Source organism: Tamandua tetradactyla, chromosome 23 (assembly GCF_023851605.1).
Source record: "Tamandua tetradactyla isolate mTamTet1 chromosome 23, mTamTet1.pri, whole genome shotgun sequence".
In the NCBI taxonomy this organism is placed as follows: Eukaryota; Metazoa; Chordata; class Mammalia; order Pilosa; family Myrmecophagidae; genus Tamandua; species Tamandua tetradactyla.
In genome coordinates, this window is record NC_135349.1 from 44687552 (window position 1) to 44705923 (window position 18372).

At 44.8% G+C, this 18372-nt stretch overlaps 1 protein-coding gene across 6 annotated transcripts in view; it reads right to left on the minus strand.

Moving 5' to 3' along the window:
* Positions 1–18372, minus strand: part of SNX29 (sorting nexin 29) — a 669987-nt gene that overhangs the window by 190354 nt on the left and 461261 nt on the right. For all 6 annotated transcript variants that reach the window (XM_077141767.1, XM_077141762.1, XM_077141768.1 and 3 more), the window contains 2 exons: positions 16308–16363; positions 12619–12700 (listed from right to left, as the gene is read on the minus strand). In XM_077141767.1, coding sequence (XP_076997882.1) covers positions 12619–12700; positions 16308–16363 — 138 coding nt within the window. The remainder of the gene's footprint in view (positions 1–12618; positions 12701–16307; positions 16364–18372) is intronic.

The window sequence follows — 18372 nt, forward strand, 5'->3', positions numbered from 1 at the left end:
CAGTAGCACCCCCCAGTTATTACAACCAAACATGTCTCTTGATGGGCAACCAAACATGTCTCTTGATGGGCAAATTTCCAACCAGCTGAGAACCACTGCGACGAGCCTTTGTTGCTTGACTCTTGTCTTCTGGTATGTGTTGGTGTCCTCAGACCCATTGCCTCTGGATTCTGACACCATCAATTCTGAGTTCTCAAAGTTGTCCTCAGTGACCACATCAAGAGACAGTCTCACTATGGAGAGCCATCTGGGGCATCATCCAGCCTGTCCAAGCAACATCCCACCTCCTGGCTGAGCAGTGAGGGGTGGGGGGAGGTTGGCATTTTGGCAGCAAACTGCACACCAGACAAGAATGTGCTGAGCATAGAGGAGACTCAACAAATGAGCTCAATCAGAGCCTATCAAAGCAAAATTCCCAAGGCGTAAGTGGCCCAAAGCCCGCAGAAGAGAAAAGGTGTGAGATTGTAGGTACTCCCTTTGAATCTCTTCATCCCACCTCAGTACTCCCTCTATGAGTTCGGGGTTCTGTCCTACCTCACTGCTCGTAGGTAGTCTGCCTCACAATCCCTGGGAAATGTTCCCTGTGGGACATGTCCTCCAGGCCTCCCAAGGGCTCACCTCCCTCCAGCAGGTATTTCCTGAGAGCCCACAACATCTAGGGGGCCAAAGGAAAGTAAGACAGAATATATGCATAATACACACACAAACACATACACACAATCTCAACACAATGTATAAGGTCAAAGCAAAATCTTGACTGAGTAGCCAAGAAGTGCAAGACACTGTGCCGACCACGGGTGGCACTGGTGAAGGAGGCAGAGAGCCCGCTCTGAAGAAGCTCTTAGCCTGGCAGGGAGCCATTACGTAGGTTTAGGCAGGCTTCAGTTACCGCTGGCAGTGAAGATGCTATAACGCGGGAAGCTCAGAGGAGGACACTGACCCACTCCTGAGATGGCAGGAAAGCTTCTTGGAGAAGGGGGTGTCATGAGTCAATTCTGTATAAGAGGCCCCCAGGTCTCAGGACCAGAACTGATATCAGCCACACCCAGAAATATGGAAGGACAGAAACCAATAGAAATGTTTGAGCCATGTGCAGGAACTCCTAGACCACACCAGAAAAAAGCAGGTCTCTTTTCCCTTTCCTTATCTACTCCATGTGGAAAAAAATTTTCTGGCAAAGAACTCTCATTGTGGATATGAAAACCCTATTTGTGCTGTGACTCAAGATCTGTTTTCTTTCCGGATCAGGTTAATTTCAGGGACACAGGCATATGGTTTTAGAGCAATGGATGAAAAACAGTACTTAAAATTCTTACCTCTTTAAGAATAAAAATATCAACAACCAATTAACATTAATTTTAAATCATACTAGAATAATTGGTCATTAAAATATTGCAGGTGACAAGTATTAGGAATGATGAGGAAATCATGCCAGAATGCATTTCCCAACATAGAGATTGCTCAACTAAACCCTCTCCTGAAGGCCAGAGGCTTAGGACTATAACATTTGCTCATGGTTCAGGTTTCCAAGAGAAGGAGCTACCCCATGGCATTTTATCTAACCTCTGCCCCTTTCCCACTCAAGAGCTCAGAGGAGAAAGTTAGCAGGCAAGTAGAAAGGTGGGAACCTGAGAAGCCATCCAGTTACTGAAAGGAGAGAAAGTGTCATTCTCCCACCTCCCCACCCTTCCCCCATGATCTGCAGTTCCTCTTCCCAAGACTCAAGAAAAACAGGTGGATGTGGAAAGCTGTAAATTTCCCCTGAGTCAGTGACCAAGGATGGACAAAGAGAGAAGGAGAGGGAAGGAAGGAGAAGAAGGCTGGGGGGCCAAGAAAGAGGGGGGAAGGAGGGAAAGCAGAGACAAAACAGAAAGCAGGAAAAAGGAAAGGATGAGAAGCCAGGGAGGAAGAGGAGGAAGAACAGGGAAGAGCAATGGGGGAGATGGAGGGAAAAAGAGGGAGGAAAGGGAGAGAGCAGAGAAGGGAGACAAGGAAAAGGGGAAATGGAGGAGTGAGGAGACCAGAAGAGAAGTGAGAAAGAAAAGAGGGGAAGAGGAGGTTGGGAAAGGGAGATCATAGGGAAGGTAGGGTGAAGATGAGGAGGGAGATGAGAAGACCCCACCCTGCTCTGACATTCTAGCCTGTCTTCTTTGTGGATGAACCCAAGGGAGGTCCTCACCCCATATCCCCACCCTAGCCAGCCCTGACAGTCATGGGAATCCGGGAGAGTCAGACACCACTGAACAAGCACATACATCTGGAAAGGGAAAGCTCTGTCTAATATCACTTCTGGAACTGGGTGCCCGCAACTCTGACCATATGAAGGGGTACACCACAGGGTAAACAAAGCCCAGGCGAAACATAAACAGAGCATTTTCACCGAAGATTGGCATGGGAGAATATATAGTTTTACAATAAAATAGGGATAGCATGCAGAGTAGAATGCAAAATGCCCACATAATCTAGCAGAGAAGGGGAGACTCCTGAGAAGTCCTGAGCTCCAGGTGCGAAGGCCCACTCCCACACCATTCATTTCCCTTCACTCCCTCAGGCCCCAAGCACACAGCAGGGTCTCAAGAAATGTTTGTTAAATAAATAAATGACTGGGCTGGGACTCCAAACTCCTGGGCTTTCACTGGCCTCTGTGCCAAGCAGACTTGAGTGAAAACATTTAAGAAAAGCTGAGAGCAACATAGTGTTTTGGAGGAGGGGCCATCAGCTGCCTTTCTGGTTTGGAATGGAGCAGGGTGCTGCCTTCTTCCTGGGGAGGGGACATTCCCTGTCCTGGCTTCCTTGTCTCCCCAGAGGCTAAGGTGAAGGGGCTGCTTTAGTTCTACAAACCAGAGGACACCAGGAGAGTGCCACTCTCAAATACCTTTTTGCGGCACTACAACAGCTGGGCAGCAGCCCCTTGAACCACATGTGCAGGCAGAAGACAGCTGGGAGAGAAAGGCAACAAACTAGCTTTCAGTTGTGCTCGGGAAGGACGCTTCTTGCCCCACTACCAGCTTGATAAATCAAATCCTCTGTCAGGTCCTATGCCCTCAAGCTCCTCCCCAGTGGAGAGAGAATGAAAGAGCATCACTTACCACTGTCCCTAGGAAAGAACAATCATTGTGGTGTCCTAAGGAGATGACTGGGCCTTTTCCACCAGGAACTGGTAGCAGCTGGGGACACGGCAGGTACCTTAGGTAAGGTACCTTCTCTTTTCCATGGAGACTGGGTGAGGAATAACCCACCTACCTACCGGCTCTGACAGGCCTACTCTCCAGGCCTTCTTTCCTGCCCTGGGTAAGCAAGATAACGTCCTGGGAGGTTTCACGCCTTATTCCTCCTGTGGCAAATGATGACTGACCAGCCCCAACCACCAAGTGGGTCCTGGATCTTAGACTGTGCAGTATCTTGAGATGCAAATGTTAAAGTTATTTTGTGAGGAGACTTTCATGGCTGAATTAATTCATTTTAGAAGTATTTTAAGTTTTATACTCTGTTCGGGAGAGGATGTGAGTTAGAGGAGCAAGAAAGGTCAGTGGCTCCTTCCCTGAAGTTACGAGACTTCTTTCAGAAATATTATATAGTGTTCTGGGTCAGTATGAAATGTAAGATGCAAGAAGCAACTGTTGACTGCACTGTGATCAAATTAACTTTGACTCAAAGACTGTCCTGCCAAGTGGATGAGGAAGTCCATCTCAGCCCTTACTGCCTCCTCTCCCCCGGCCTGCAGGACAATCTGGGTGCTTGTGTGGTACCTAGACCATGCACAAAGGTCCTCTAACCTGAATGCCACTGGCACACTTGCTCCCAGTCTACCTTTACTGTTTCTCTATATCCCCTTTGGGAATACCCTCCAGTATTTAATGTCCACCTTCTCCATTACAGCTTAACTGTTTTACTCACAGATGGATCATACTCAGCCCCACTCCTCCTTTCCCCACCAAAACAAGACATGCGGTAAGTACCAACTATGAACACAAAACAGAGAAAAACACTCAAAAGCTGCTGATCTTGTAAGCACCATGCTCTTGTCCTCTGAGCCACTGGGCATTCTTTAGATCAAAGCCAGCTCATTTCTGGGCCCAGAGTGAATCAGGATTGTGAGAGAGGGCCAGGCAGCCCTGCAATAGCATGGAAGGAGCAAGGAAAAAGGTCAGAAGACATCTCCATCTTCTGCTCTGCATGTTACTGGAGCTATGATCTTGTGCAAATCACCTCTCTGGGTTCTTAGTGATACTTAAAAAGAGAGTTAAACCAGATATCCCCATTGCCTGCCACATGGAATACTTACCTTTACTCTCTATAAATTGCATGATGACAACTGGAGCTTGCCTTTCTCTACATTTCCAAAGATAAAAGGCATGCTATACACACTTTTCCACCCCTCACCCCCCCACCACCACCACACACACACATGCACATACAGGCAAACCCTACAGCTTCTTCAGCTTTAATACTGTATGACCTACACATTTAGGCTCCAAGTCTAAACGAGGTTCCCAAGTCGCCAGGGACCTATCAATTGCATGCTCTAGTCTCTACTGCTCTCTCTACCCTCTGAGACTGTTACTTTGTCTTCAATAGCAGCTGCCCATGGAGGCTTTGAATATGAGTGATGGATCAATAAAACAGTGGACAGAATTCCTTGGAGGAAAGAGGTTATAGGAAAGAGGAAAGGATTCATTTTATTGAAACAAATACTTATGATGCAGGAACTATGTGGTGGGCACTGAGCTACATGGTGGGGATAAAGGCCAAATCGTGTGAATGACCCAGGGGAGGTTATCTGACCCAGATTCACAGCTTTTGGATTTATAAAATAGGATGACAATAACAGTGTTTATCTCATGAAATTATTGACAGGATTAAATGATGTGTGGATTAAAGTGCCATGGCAGACCCAAGGGCCAGCTCCCCTCCCCTTCTTACTTAGAGGTAGAGTCCACCTCTGATTCAGAGACTGAGAATGCCAGGTGCTCATTTTCCCAGCTTCCCTTTCAGCGAGACCATAACTGAAAGCTGATGAAGGCTTCAGGTAAAGATTTCCCTTCCCGATAAAAGTAAACCTCCCTTCTTCCCCAGTTTAGACGTTGTCTTGTAATGAGGTAATGCCAGGATCTCTAGGAGCCATTTTCTAAGTGTGAGGGGGAAGCCAAAGAGCCTCAAGAGACAGGCTTACCCAAAACACTGTTGTAACGGACCTGCAGAATATTCTCTCCAAACTTTCTGTTATGTGTATTGCTCCTACGTTTAAGTCATTTTGAGCAGAGTGACTTATTACTTGCAGCTGATAGAATTCCTAATACAGCACTTAACACTCAATAAGTTTGCTAGAGTCCATTTCTATGCCAAATCAGAACTGGAGATGTCCCAAAGTGACTTGAGAACTACTACCATAAATAGTTTGAAAATAACTTGCAGTAGAACAGAGTCTACAGAGCAGAACTCAACGTGGAAGCCCCCCCATGCCCGCCCCCCGGTGGTTCATGGCAATAATCACATGCCAGCTACAGTGCAACATGAAGATGGGCCCCCCCTAAGGCTTACCCCAATTTTAATTCCAGAGACAGAAATTGAGGACATTCGTGCTTAGTAATCCAGTTTTGTACAAGAGCGATGCTCACAGCTCCAGACACAGAGGCAGTGTTCAGCTGTGACTCCACTTCAGAGAAACCTCCCTGAGGAAGGCAGTGAGGTTGCCAAAGCCACAGGAGGATGTGCAGGCACGCCAGTGTCGCTGGGGAAATGCCCCTGGCCAACTCAACTACCGAAGGCTGGGCTCTGATTCAAAAGGAGACACCCAGACCCACCAGACAGTTCCTGCCTGGCAGGATTAAGACTTCTTGGGGCCTGTGCACCAACTCTTTCAGTCCTCTGGGAAGCCATATTTGGAAAGTTAATTATGAAACTGGAGTCTATTCATGGAGCCCCTACTATGGAGACCTGCCCTGATCTCCCAGCCAGAAGAGCTTGTGCCCTGGATTAAAGCCTTTGCTGAACATTTCACAGACACAAATGTACATTTCAGCCACTAGAATGGAGGTCCTACCTCCCCACCAGCTCAGACCCCTGGAGGATAAAGTGCAGTGCTTCCTACAGTGCCTATGGCAACAGACGTGGAGCCCTTCCTATGTAAGTGCTCAATAAAGGTTTGCTGAACAATGAGCATGCCCAGAGACATTCAATTAAACAGGGGGAATCATTTTTATGCTTACTTCCAGGTTCAACTGCTTATCACAAGTAAAGTGGTTATTATGATCTCTAAAGGCAATTCTTATACAGTAGCTGGGTGTTTCAGTCTGCTAAAGCTTCCAGAATGCAATATACCAAAAATGAATTGGCTTTTACAAGGGTGATTAATTAAGTTACAAATTTACAGTTCTAAGGCTGTGAAAATATCCAAATTAAGGCACCAACAAGAGGATACTTTCACTCAAAAAAGGCTGAGTCTGGGGTTTCTCTGTCATACGGGAAGGCACATGGTGATGCCTGCTGTCCTTCTCTCCAGGCTTCTGGTTTCAAACGGCTCTCTCAGCATCTCCAAGCACCTACGTCTCAGCTTTCTCCAAACTGTTCCCCTCTTAAAGTTTTCCAGTAAGCTAATTAAGACCCACCTGGAATGGGTGGGGTCACATCTCCATGGAAACAACCTAATCAAAAGATCTCACCCATAATAAGCTTGCCCCAACACATGGTTTTAAATAACATGATTTTTCTGGGGGTACACAACAGCTTCAAGCTAGCACACTGGGTAAGCCAAGCACATGCGAAATATGTTCTGTGCTGTCACGCATCATGTCCACTCTGTCAGGTAAGTGCAATTAGGTCCCTCCCACCCATAAAACACCATGTGCCTCCTCTTATCACAGTGGTGATAGTGCATTTACTCAACAAGATCTGTCTCCCCCACTAAACTTTAAAGCCAGTGAGGGTATGCTCAATGTCAGGGTTGGTTCCTCACCGGTGCTGCAGAGTCTAGCACAAGCCTGACACATAGTAGGCCCTCAATAAACAGCTTTTGGATGAATAAGGGAATTATACTGTGGAAGAAAAGGAAAAAAACACACCACCACAACGTTCTTCCTGTTTGGAAAGATAAAAGCTGTATCAGAGATTAATAGTAAGACTACCTTCAGGGGAAGGAAAGAGCCTTTTGCTTTCTTGCTTCTTGTTTTCAGAGAAGTCCCCTATATGAAGTTTTCCCTGGGGCCTTGAACACTCCAGGAAAAGCTGGAGATGCTGAGGTTCTGGACTTGGTGGGATGGAAAATTCTCAAGGAGGGCAAGAGCAAGAGCAAAGACAAATGTACCTGTGGTTTCATATATCCGACAGCACAGGGGCTAACACCAGCTGGATGGCAATGCAGAAACCAAGCTCGGTCCAGGGCTGGTTTTCCTGTCCACCATGTATACAACATGTGTGACAGGATGGGCCAGATGTAAATAAGAGAGAATCACTTCAGCCTTATAGCTGGTCTGCCCCCAACCCCACCCCAAATCTGGAATGGGACTCACTAGAACTGAGGTTTCTTATAATCCACGATATTGTATCTGCAGCTCACATTTCTGCCCTCGGCTCACCCTTTCCTTCTTTACTTAATGAGCTCCTCCCTGTCTGCATAGCTTCACATGAAGCAAGCATAAAGACAGAGCCACAGGTTAAAGAAAAGTTGAGGACACAAGGGGTGCACCATTTTAGGAAAGAGGATGAAAAGGAAGAGCTGAGAAGCCAGAAGTCCAAAAGCCTGAAGCCCAATATCACTAGCATCCTCCAAACCATTTAAAGCCCCATGCAGCTACCTAGATCCTGTAATCTATTATTCATAGGAAAAATAATGGCTCTTCCCTGCACCACATATATAAATATGCTCAGCTAGAATCAACTTTCAAAAATAATCGTCTAGGCTATATGGTGTCTTCTATAATGGGACTTCAAATATTGGGCAGGTCTTCTTGGGGTACCTCCATTCCTCTAAGCTGAGACTTCACCCTGTGGTGCCTAAGAAAGGGGACTTATTCTAGATGAAAAAGAGGCTGGCTGAAACAAGGAGACTAATTAGTCTTGTGATGCAAATGGAATATTGTATAATAGCCAATGATATTTCTGGTAATACATTTCAAGGCTGAAATTAATCCCACTCAGAGCAACCAGAGGACTGGTTCCCGTGGCACTTACAGTAAGGGTTGTTTTCAAGGGGAGGAAACATAAGTGCACTGCTGTATTATATCAAACCAATGTAGGGGTTATCATGTTTGCTTAAGGGCTAGTAGAATGCAATAAACACTTCAGTGGAATCTTAAGACAGTGGATCTGAAATATGTTTGGAAGTCAAGGTACTTGGAGAATGAGATCAACATTTGAAAAGGCATAAACTAGGAGCCATTTGGCAAACAACAAATTTAATTACATCATGTGGAAGTGATAGAAAAATCAAACTCACAAACACAGGTGCAGGGTAGCAGAAAGAGGGCGAGAGAGAAACCAAGGAACACTGGTCAATAGATTGAGGGTTTCTAAATGTTTTTATTCATTTTATTTGTTGCTGCTTAATCATTTTGTCTCTGGCTAGTACCTGCTGGCAGCCAAGCATTAGCAGGTGCCAGAAGTGTCAAGAATATTCCTGGATGAAAAACTTAAAATTGGGAAAACTGTGGAGACTGGGGAAAGGCTGCCCCTTCTTTCTTTTAGTGGTAGAACATATCTCAGCCCACATCTTATGACACAGGAGCTCAGCCAGAAAACCAATATTGCAAGGTCTGAACATTTTTAAATAACTTGCATTCAGTCTTGTCAAGGGGCAGCACTTCTTCCTGGAACCCTTTGTGCAAAACAGGAGTCCAGACGTCTTCCATGATACAATTGGGGAAGGGCCAGTAATAGCAAGCAGCAGTTAATTATCTGGGTTCCTACATGTCCTGAGTGGTCTCACGTGGCAGGCTCGCTGGACTCTGACACTGCTCCAATGAGATGTTCTGAAGAAGCACCCCCAAAACCCTTCTACAAAAAGAGGAGGTCATCTGCTCTGATGTCTTTCCAGAGCAAAACCATCTTGGTATGACTGTGGGGTTTGGAAGACATGGTTTCCCACGTGCCCCTGGCCCACTATCTCAGGGACACAGGTGACTATCCCCACAGCAAGATCTCATTTGGGCTGGGTGGTTCCCTCAGAATGAGGGCAACAGTCCCAGTTGCTCAAAAGGGCTTCAATCTATACTCATTCAGTAGCACAGAATCTCTGCAAGCCAGCACCTTGTCAGAATATGCTATTTGGGCTGAAAAACAGGTTATCAAGCCAGATACTTCTCTGGTTTAATTTCTTCATCTATAAAATAGGGATAAGAGTTTGCTACCTCACAGTGTTGTTGAGCTATGCTTCTAATTGAATGAGCTCTTTTATGTAACAATGGAGCACTGAGGTATCTTGTTTTCTTTCCTCCTCCAACTGCTATTTTATCACAGTCTATTCATTTCTACAGATCAGTGTTTCCCAAATATTCAGTCACATAGCACCACCCTGAAACTTTTCATATTTCACTGCTATTTATTTAGCATTTTTCTTTAAGTTGACTCACTTTTTTTTAATAAATGAAATTATTTTAAATGGCAACTATATATCACCATGGTAAATGGAAAACTAGTCTCCTATGCTATAACTAGAAAGCAAATGTAAAAATAAACACAGTTAAAAACAAAACCATGTGATTAGACTGAAATCGGTTGCCTTCCTCTGTCTATGCTAAAAGAAGGATTAGAGGTACAGTGGCAACACACAGACTTTCTCCTCCAGGTAATCAGAAAGAAAGAGAGCTGAGAAGTGAGTGAGCTTCTTACAGGATTTGTGAATTGATGCCCCGCCTCTGTCTCTTTAAAACTTGATTAAGCATACATAGAATAATTTTGCTTGCCTACACTTGGAGATACTGCTCTGGAGCAGAGGTATCCATAAGAACTTTTGCAGTAACGGAAATATTTTCTATCTGCACTGTCCAGTATGGTAGCCACTAGCCACACGTGCCTGTTGAGCATCCGAAATGTGGCTAGTGCAACCAAGGAAGTGAATTTTTAATTTTTTTTCATTGTAATCAAGCCATTTGTCAGATTGGCCAACACAACTCTACTGAGAAAACTACATGCTCTGACCCTATTGCCTTAGCGCTCCAGAGCTGGCAATGCTTATGTTCATTTTGGGGTTCTGCCCTTGGCTTTGGGGCTAAACCCTTGAAAGGGAGTTTATGAAACTCCCTTTGAGGGAGTTCTTATGAAACCGGACAGTGAATTTCCTTAGGGATATAACTGGGGATTATTTAATAAATTTGTCACTACCGCTTAGTCATAAAGCCCTGGTAGACATTTAACAGCTCCCTTTAAGAAATTAACATATTTTCTCCTTATATAAGCAAAGAGAATTATCCAATTCTCACAGGAAAGTCACACATTAATGAAAGCAACTATGTAGGCTCTCATGACAGTTATATCTTGTTTCCACTTTTCCTTTTAAACTCTTTTAGTTTATATTTTCTCTGAACCTGATATTTTATTTTTTATTTCTATTTTATCATTCTAGTATATGAGTTTCTCTAAATTATCTCAAATCTTTTGGGAAATTAAATAGAAAGCATTTTGTTTAAAAAACTAAGAAAAATAATGTCCAATGGCACCAGTTTTTTTAAAAGTCACCTTCTATGCAGTATCATTTTCAGTTAAAAAAAAAAAGTCATAACAAAGCCTTTCTAAAATTATTGCAAATTATTCCAAACACATGCACAGATCTTGCTCTTCAAGTACCAATTAGAAGCATGATTAGCTAAAAAGAGAAGAACAACTGCATGTAAGAGATGCTACTTCACACACTGTAGCTTCAAGAAAGATTTCAGAAAAAGCCCAAGGTATGGATTTAAGTTGTTCTGGGTGATATGGGAGTTGCCCAGCCTAAAATTTGGGACACATCCTCGGTGCACTAGCTGGACCACTCCTACGAAGGTTCTGGAAACAGTGAAGGATGGGGGGAGAGTGACTTTAATGCCATTTGACCACTGTGGAAACAATCTCCCTGGCAACAGTATATTTGCTGTGTCCATCTCATTTCATGGCTGACTTTCAGAAGCTAAAAAGTACCAAGTAGCTTCATGGGGTGAGGGGGAAAAAGGCAAAAAAATAAAAGGTCATGGAAACCTCTCAAGTGCTATCATATTTTAATTTTGCTCTAAAAATAAAGCTGTCTGCTTCACTTTTTTTTAATCCACCAGGCAACACCTCGTAGTTTTCTGATGACCATAAAGAGCACTCGAATAAGAGTTTCCCTCCACCTACCCCCCCCACCCCCGGTTTGGGTTAGAAAGAGAAAAAGATATTCAGAAATCTGTCATATCTAATTCTTTTTTTTAAATCAGACCTGAAAGCATAACGAATCCTCTGATTCTCCTAACACTTATTAAAGTGCTACTGTTTCCAACCTGAACATGTAAGCTAAAATGACCTTCTGGTGCAAAATTATTTCCTAAACTCTAGCTCATTTTTCTGCATGATTGTAATATGCCCCTGTGCATGTGCAAACCCATTCCTGTGTAACACATGCCTACCACCAGTACCTGCCACCAAAGACCAAACCGGGAGATCATTTGGAAGGCAAGAATGAGACCTGAGCACCAGCTGCACGCCACAGGTTCAAATGCCAACATTAGCCTTGCAAAGTTCACATCATCTTTATTTCCCTTTCACAGCCAAGGAAACCAACATCTGCCTAAGGTTACAGGATTCAAACCAGGGCTTTTATTTTCAAGTTTACTGTCCCTTTTTTCACCAGTCCACTCTCTGGGGGAATATATCCTAATAGGTGAGAGGTCTTCTTCAATGGGTCAATTTCCCATGAATCTAGATGTCAAAAAACTCAAGGCTTTTCACAGATATCATGAGAAATAAAAACTGAACTTCATGAAAATTCCTGTGATACAAGAAGATGGTAGATTCTGGAAGCAGAAGAGTTAGTATTCAAAATAAAATAGCTCCAGGACACGTGAACAGAAGATAGAACATCAGGGCCCATGGTAAGAAACAGAAAGAAAGACAAATATGAGGATAAACAAGGTGGAAAGAAGGCTCAGAAAGTCAGACAGAAGATGGAAATCTGAGCTCCCATTTACTGAGGCAAAATCACTTCTAAGGCAGACAAAGGTCTCAAAGTCCTAGGTACTCAATCGCTAAAAGGGGTGGCCATCCCTGCCCCAAGGGAGTAAGGAAGATAGTTGCAGTTTTGCCTGTCAGGTATCCATTTTTGAACATCTTCTCTTCAGTGGGGAACCACCTCTCTCCACTCTCAAGTAAGGTCAACTCCAACCCTAACTCCAGCAGGATCCATGACCCCACCTGGCCAATCACAAAAGCCTACGCCCCAACCCCGAGTGAAGCCAGAGAGAGCAGTGGGAGGTGCCCGGCCCCCAGCTGAGACTATCTGGGCCGATGAGAACCTGGAGCTGGCGGGGACCTTCCCATCAACCTGAGACAGCAATGGTGGGAGGGTGAAGGCCTCCTGAGAAAAGTGCCCCATCCCTGAGAGGCAAAACAGCCCCACAACCTGGCGGCAGCTCTGTCCTCGCAGAGACATCTAAGTGACAGCAGGGCACTCACCTGGTACACGTGGAATGCGTTTGCTGCCTTGCCCCGCAGGAACACTGATGGGATCCAGACATTGATCAGCGCCCGGTTTGATCTGACGAAGAGAAAGAGACAAAAATTTGTCATTTTAACCTACCAAAAACATAAATAAATAAAAAACAACCTTCTCTTTTAAAAGGCATTATGTATAAACAATTCATGACAACCTGTATTATGCACAATAGGAAACTAAAGGACAAGCTAAGTCTTATCATTCAGTCACCTGAGAATACCTTTAAGAACAGTTTATAAATATGTTCATTATGTCCATGTGTACAGAGGCATGCTACTTGTTCCCTGTGGCAGGAAAGAGCTGCTCTCCATTCTAACTGGCTGAGTGGCCTCGGCCATAGTTCATCTGAAAAACTTTGACGTCCTCATCTAGAACAAAGAGGACAGCAATCGGAAGCTGATGAGGCTATGGAGGGTTGTGTGCAGTGATACCCACAGAGCTCCTGGTCACCCAGTTGGGTCACCTCCCTCCTCCCCGTGCCCACTTGAGACCCTGAGTCTGAATTTAGGATCAGCCTCCAGAGAAGAGCTCAGAAGACTGTCCCTGGCTGTGAGAGTGACAGCTGTGGAGGGGAGGCCTGGGAAGGGATACAACAGAAAATGGCAAACTGGAAAACCAGGCTGCCAGGGTCCAAATACCCCCAAATACTTTCCCAGAAACACTACTGTATGGGTTTAATCAAGCCAGATTTCAATTCAGATATAACAACTTTTACTGAGTAACTAAAATGTGCAATTCCATGCTTCGGATTATCTGATCTTATTTAGTCCTCACATGGGCTATATTTCAGTGATTTTCAAGTATAATTTTGGTTATTTTAGTTATGTGATAATTTTGCTTTATATGATGGCTTTGAACTTATGAGCCGTTGCATGTACACACACACATACAATACCACCAAACTCCCGCCTGGCTGGATCTATGGAGAGGACAAGCTGACTGTCACTAAAACTTCAAGGTTAATCACCAGAGCTATCAAGACAGTCCTGCATGATTCTGGAAGGTCTTCCTCCTTGCCCTTTACTCAGAGCTGTTCAGGTGTAAGAGCTTTTTCTTCAAATTCTCCCTATCTCTGAAGAGCAGCTCATAAAAATTCACCAGCCTCCGGGGCTTGGAGTACAGTTTCAGATGTTGATGATGGAAGATTCCATGACACAACATTCTCACAACCCTGACGCAACATTCTCACAACCTTGACAGTAAAGAGCATTTTATTTTCACAAAGAAAACAGCCCTTCAGGCAATGCTTCTCTCCTGAAGCAGCATTTCTTCCACGTTCTGAGCTGAGGTAGTAGCCTCCTTCATAGGGCACAATAAGCCCTATTGATAACTTTTCCAGGGCTCAAAATACAAACTGCAACTCAAAGTCATCAAATTGGTTTGCATATCTAAAGACAATCCTCCTGTAAACGTTCCTAAATTGTACTAGCGCCCAGAGTGGTCCCTTCCATTTATCCGTCAGTTGGGGTGCAGGAGTACATTTAACGCTCTGGTCCACATTATACTACCTGGAAAGGAGAAGCAGGACAACTTCCCAGGGCTCCAGTAAGGCTCCCTTTCAGAGCATCTCCCAAGTTTTATCATAATTTGTTTATCAAACAAGTATTCAATGAGAGCCTACTATGTGCCAGGCATTGTTCTAGATAGAACAAGAAAGAAAGATATATAATGCCTGCCCGTAAAGAGCATGCAGTTCATTAACACAGGAGGGAGACAAATCTCCATAAAAATAATTTAATTACCATAACAATGAGTGCCTTCCAGGAATACTGGATGCCAAAGAGCAATAGGGGCCCGGTTTGGTTGGGAGTACCAGAGGTTTCCTAGAGGAAGCAATATCTGGGCCAGGCTTTGAGGAACATGGAGGAGAGTTGGCCAAGGTGGGAAAGGGAGTCTGAGGATGGGGAATCACATGTGAGAAGAGCAGAGTCTAGATCCAGACTCTGGGCCTGAGTCCCAGCCCAAATCCCTCCTCTGTAAAATGATGCCCATCTAAGAGGGCTGTGGGGCCAGAGCAGGTTACAGCAGGCCTAGTGCAAGGTAAATGCTGTGTACGTTTGAGTTAAATAAATAAGCATTCTGACAGGAAGGAGCCAAGGTGAGGTGGTGGGGCTGGGTCGGCCAGGGTGGCTGGTGTGTGGGGAGGAGAGAAGCTGAGAGGTCAGCAAGGGTCTTCTGCGTAAGCCCCATGAAGAATCTTGATCTTCAGAGTGAGCGGGGGAAAATGGCACCATTGCTTTCCACTGGCCTCACCATAGATAAGCAAACTGTTTAGAAGGATGTTGCCAATCTCCAGGGGAGAGACGACGGAGGCTGGACCAGGCAGAGGCTGCTGGAGGGCAGTGACTGGCTTATTCATCCCTGCACCAAGCTCTTGGCCTGGTATCAGGCTAACCAGTAGATGTTCAGAAAATTCTTGGTTTCATAAGGAGTCCTTTCCGTATGACTGCTCCCCTCATCTCTGTGAGTCCCCCTCTGTGGCTTCTGCCCTTCTTCCCAGCTTGGCCCTGCCCTGCTCTCTGCCAGGCTGCCATTCTATCTCCTCTTCACACTGTATTCTCTACCCACATGCCTATGGAGGACAACTCGCCTCAGGTTTTCATCTTTTACCTCATAATCACTTCAACCTCTTCACCTACCAACCTAACACTTGCCTCCACCACCACTACAGCTGTCCCAGTGCTGATTGCTTTTTTGAGGACCTGTATGATTTTTGTAATCTCATTCTAATCACTGCTATGACCCTGCAACTCAGTGTCCTCATGAATAAGGAGACTAAAGCACGGTAAGGTCATATGGGTTGCCCACAGTCACACCAATGCAGCTGGGTAGCTGAGATTTCAATGCAAGTTCAGCCTGTCTGACAAAAATGCTCTTTCCAAAGCCCTAACCTCCCTCTCCTGAAGGAGGATTTTCCCAGATGACACCTTCTCTGGGAGAAGCTGAACTTCTTCCACTCACACCACTACTGAACGAGAGAGAAGGGGGATCTGCCTGGCATATAACTCAGGACTCACTCCACCTTCTTCATCAGTCCAAGGCAATTATTTGTCCAAAAACCAAGGCAACCCTATCAGAAATAAAGTTTGAAGACCAATTAAACTCCTTAAGGGTTATCAGCAGAGGCATTACATGGAATTAAATCCAACCAAAAATTAGACCAGTGCATTGCACTATTGCTGTTTTCAATAACCCAAGGGTCATAAACTCAAATGCCTACAGGGGCCATAGAGATAACGGAATGGGCGAAGTGGGCCATGGTAATGCAATAGGGAGAAATGGGGCTGCAGTACACTAAAGTAGGCAACTGTTACACAGCAACAGCTGACTGTGGCCATGCAGGGGTGTGGGTCCAAGTGTCAAAGGAAATAGAGAATTGTACATTTTTAGGTGAAATCTCCCAACATTTGAATGCCAGCAAAAAATAAAAAACAACAATAAATCAATGCTTAAATACCCAATGGGGAAATAAAATACGGCAGAAGGCTAGGCTTAGGCAGACAACTTCTTACCCTCCACAACAACCACATCAGCACCATGCAATTATAAACAATGATTTCTGGTCATCTCCACGGTCTTCAGGGATGCAAACCAAGTAACAGATTCCTATTTCTAAAGGCACCCTCATGAGCAGTTGCCCTGGACTTACATTTCAAAATCCGACAAACTCTGGTCTTCGGATGTTTGACTCAAATCTCCAGGCACCTGCCATCAGGAAAAGGGAAGGGAGAGAAAATGCAGAACAGTTACCATGGCTTACATAATGATGGAAGGATTCAGCCTCTCGGTGATTGCTGAAAATTTTCCCATTAGAATAAGGTAGAAAAGCAGTTACTGGGAAACATGTTGTGGAGGGATGGTTGAGGATTGTGTAACAGTAATAAAAATATGCCACCATGAGAGATCTCAATTATCTTTATGCAAAAAAAAAAAACAAAAAAAACGGCTGATCTTATTGAGATCATCACTGACACATATAAGCATATAATTTTGAGCTGTAAAGGCCTAATTAGGATCAGAGATGCCGGGTATCACGTGTGCAGTGGAAAAAACAGTCACTGTTGTCCCAAGAGAGTCACACACACACAGGCAGACCCAGCACACAAACGTCAAAGGCTGGTGTCATCCCCAAAAGGGCTCCATCATTTTCTTCCCCTAATGTGTGAGCAATCACGTCAGCAAAACACAACTTCCCTTTCAGACCTGGAAGGGCCACAGAAGAACAGGATTTGAAGAGAGAAACTAAATGGTCTCATCCCCAAGAGCCCCCATCAGTACTGCTGAGCGGTCTGATCATACTCTTGGTGGGGAGCTGAGTACCCAGGAGGTGTTCAGCTGCCCGGGTGACCTCAGGCAAAACCCTCCACCCTCCCAGGCTCCTCTCCCTCAGCTAGGGGGAGGGATTCTCAGGGCTGTCATAAGGATTCAAAATTGTTACATAAAGTCATTAGCAAAATGGTCAGCTTGACGCTCCATAAATGGTGATATTATCATCATACAGGGAATGAATTTTCTTTTTTGATCTCATCAAATCTGAACTGGGTAGAATTTTAAGAATTTTGCTCAAGACTTGGAAGATCCATGTGGAATAGAGAAGGGAGTGAGGTGACAAGGGCGAGGAAGAGGACATTTGTTTAATACCTTACATCTTACACTGCTTATCCAACATCTTTTTCCTGGGGGTGGGAATTATTCCCCTCATTCGCAAATGAGGACAACGTCTAAGAAAGGTCGTGGCACATGCCAAGGTCACACAGCTAGAAAGTGGGAAAGCCAGTATTCAAATCCAGCTCTGTGAAACATCAAAGGTTCTCTGCTTTAAACCCTCAGTAAACAGCAAGAAGGTCAATGAGCTAGAAGGGGCCCTGACCCTTAAAGGAAGGGGAGGCTTGAAGACAATCTGCCTGTATAAAGGGTTGGAAGACCTTAGGAGGAATTCCTAAAGAAACAGCAGGTTCTGCCTTTGGGGCAGGAAAATGCGGTAGTTACATAGCCCAGGCTCTCAGGATCAAATCCCAATTCTGCCCTACGCAGTCATGAGCAAATCACTGGGCCTCCCTGTGCTGCCCTGTCCTCACCTGTAAAACGGGGTTAACAGCAGTAACACTTATAGGGTTGTTCTAAGGAAAAAGTGAGTTAACACCTATAAAGTGCCCCCCAATGGGGCCAGGCAAGCAGGAAGTTCCCAATAAAGTACTGAGGCCTAAAATAACAACATGGCTCTAACTAATAAGTAAAGGTAATGCACTCTGGTCTCCTTGACACTTGAAGTATAACCTGCCCTGTCAACTCCAATGGGTGTCTTTTACACCATACAAGGCAGTCTAGAGACAAAATGAGGGAAAATGAGGCCTTTACACATATCTGGAATTAAGCAATTAAACTGGGCTCAGGCAGCAGCTTCACCTAAGAGGAGGCTACTAAGAGACTCCTTCAAATACAGCAAGAAGTTTTACAGACCTGATGCCTCGCTGGTCCAAGAATTTGCTGGGCTGGAGCTTAGCATGGCCCTGCTGTTATGACATGATCGCCACTCTTCTATGGGAATTTGAGAGAAGAGATGGTATAGTCTACTGGGGAAGCAATGAGGCCGCATGTACCAAAAGCTCTGAAAACATCCAGGCCCTCTGACCCAGAAATTGCACTACCAGAATTTATCCAGGGGAAACAAAGACATCAGCCAAGATTTATATTGAAGAACACTCCCTTTTCTG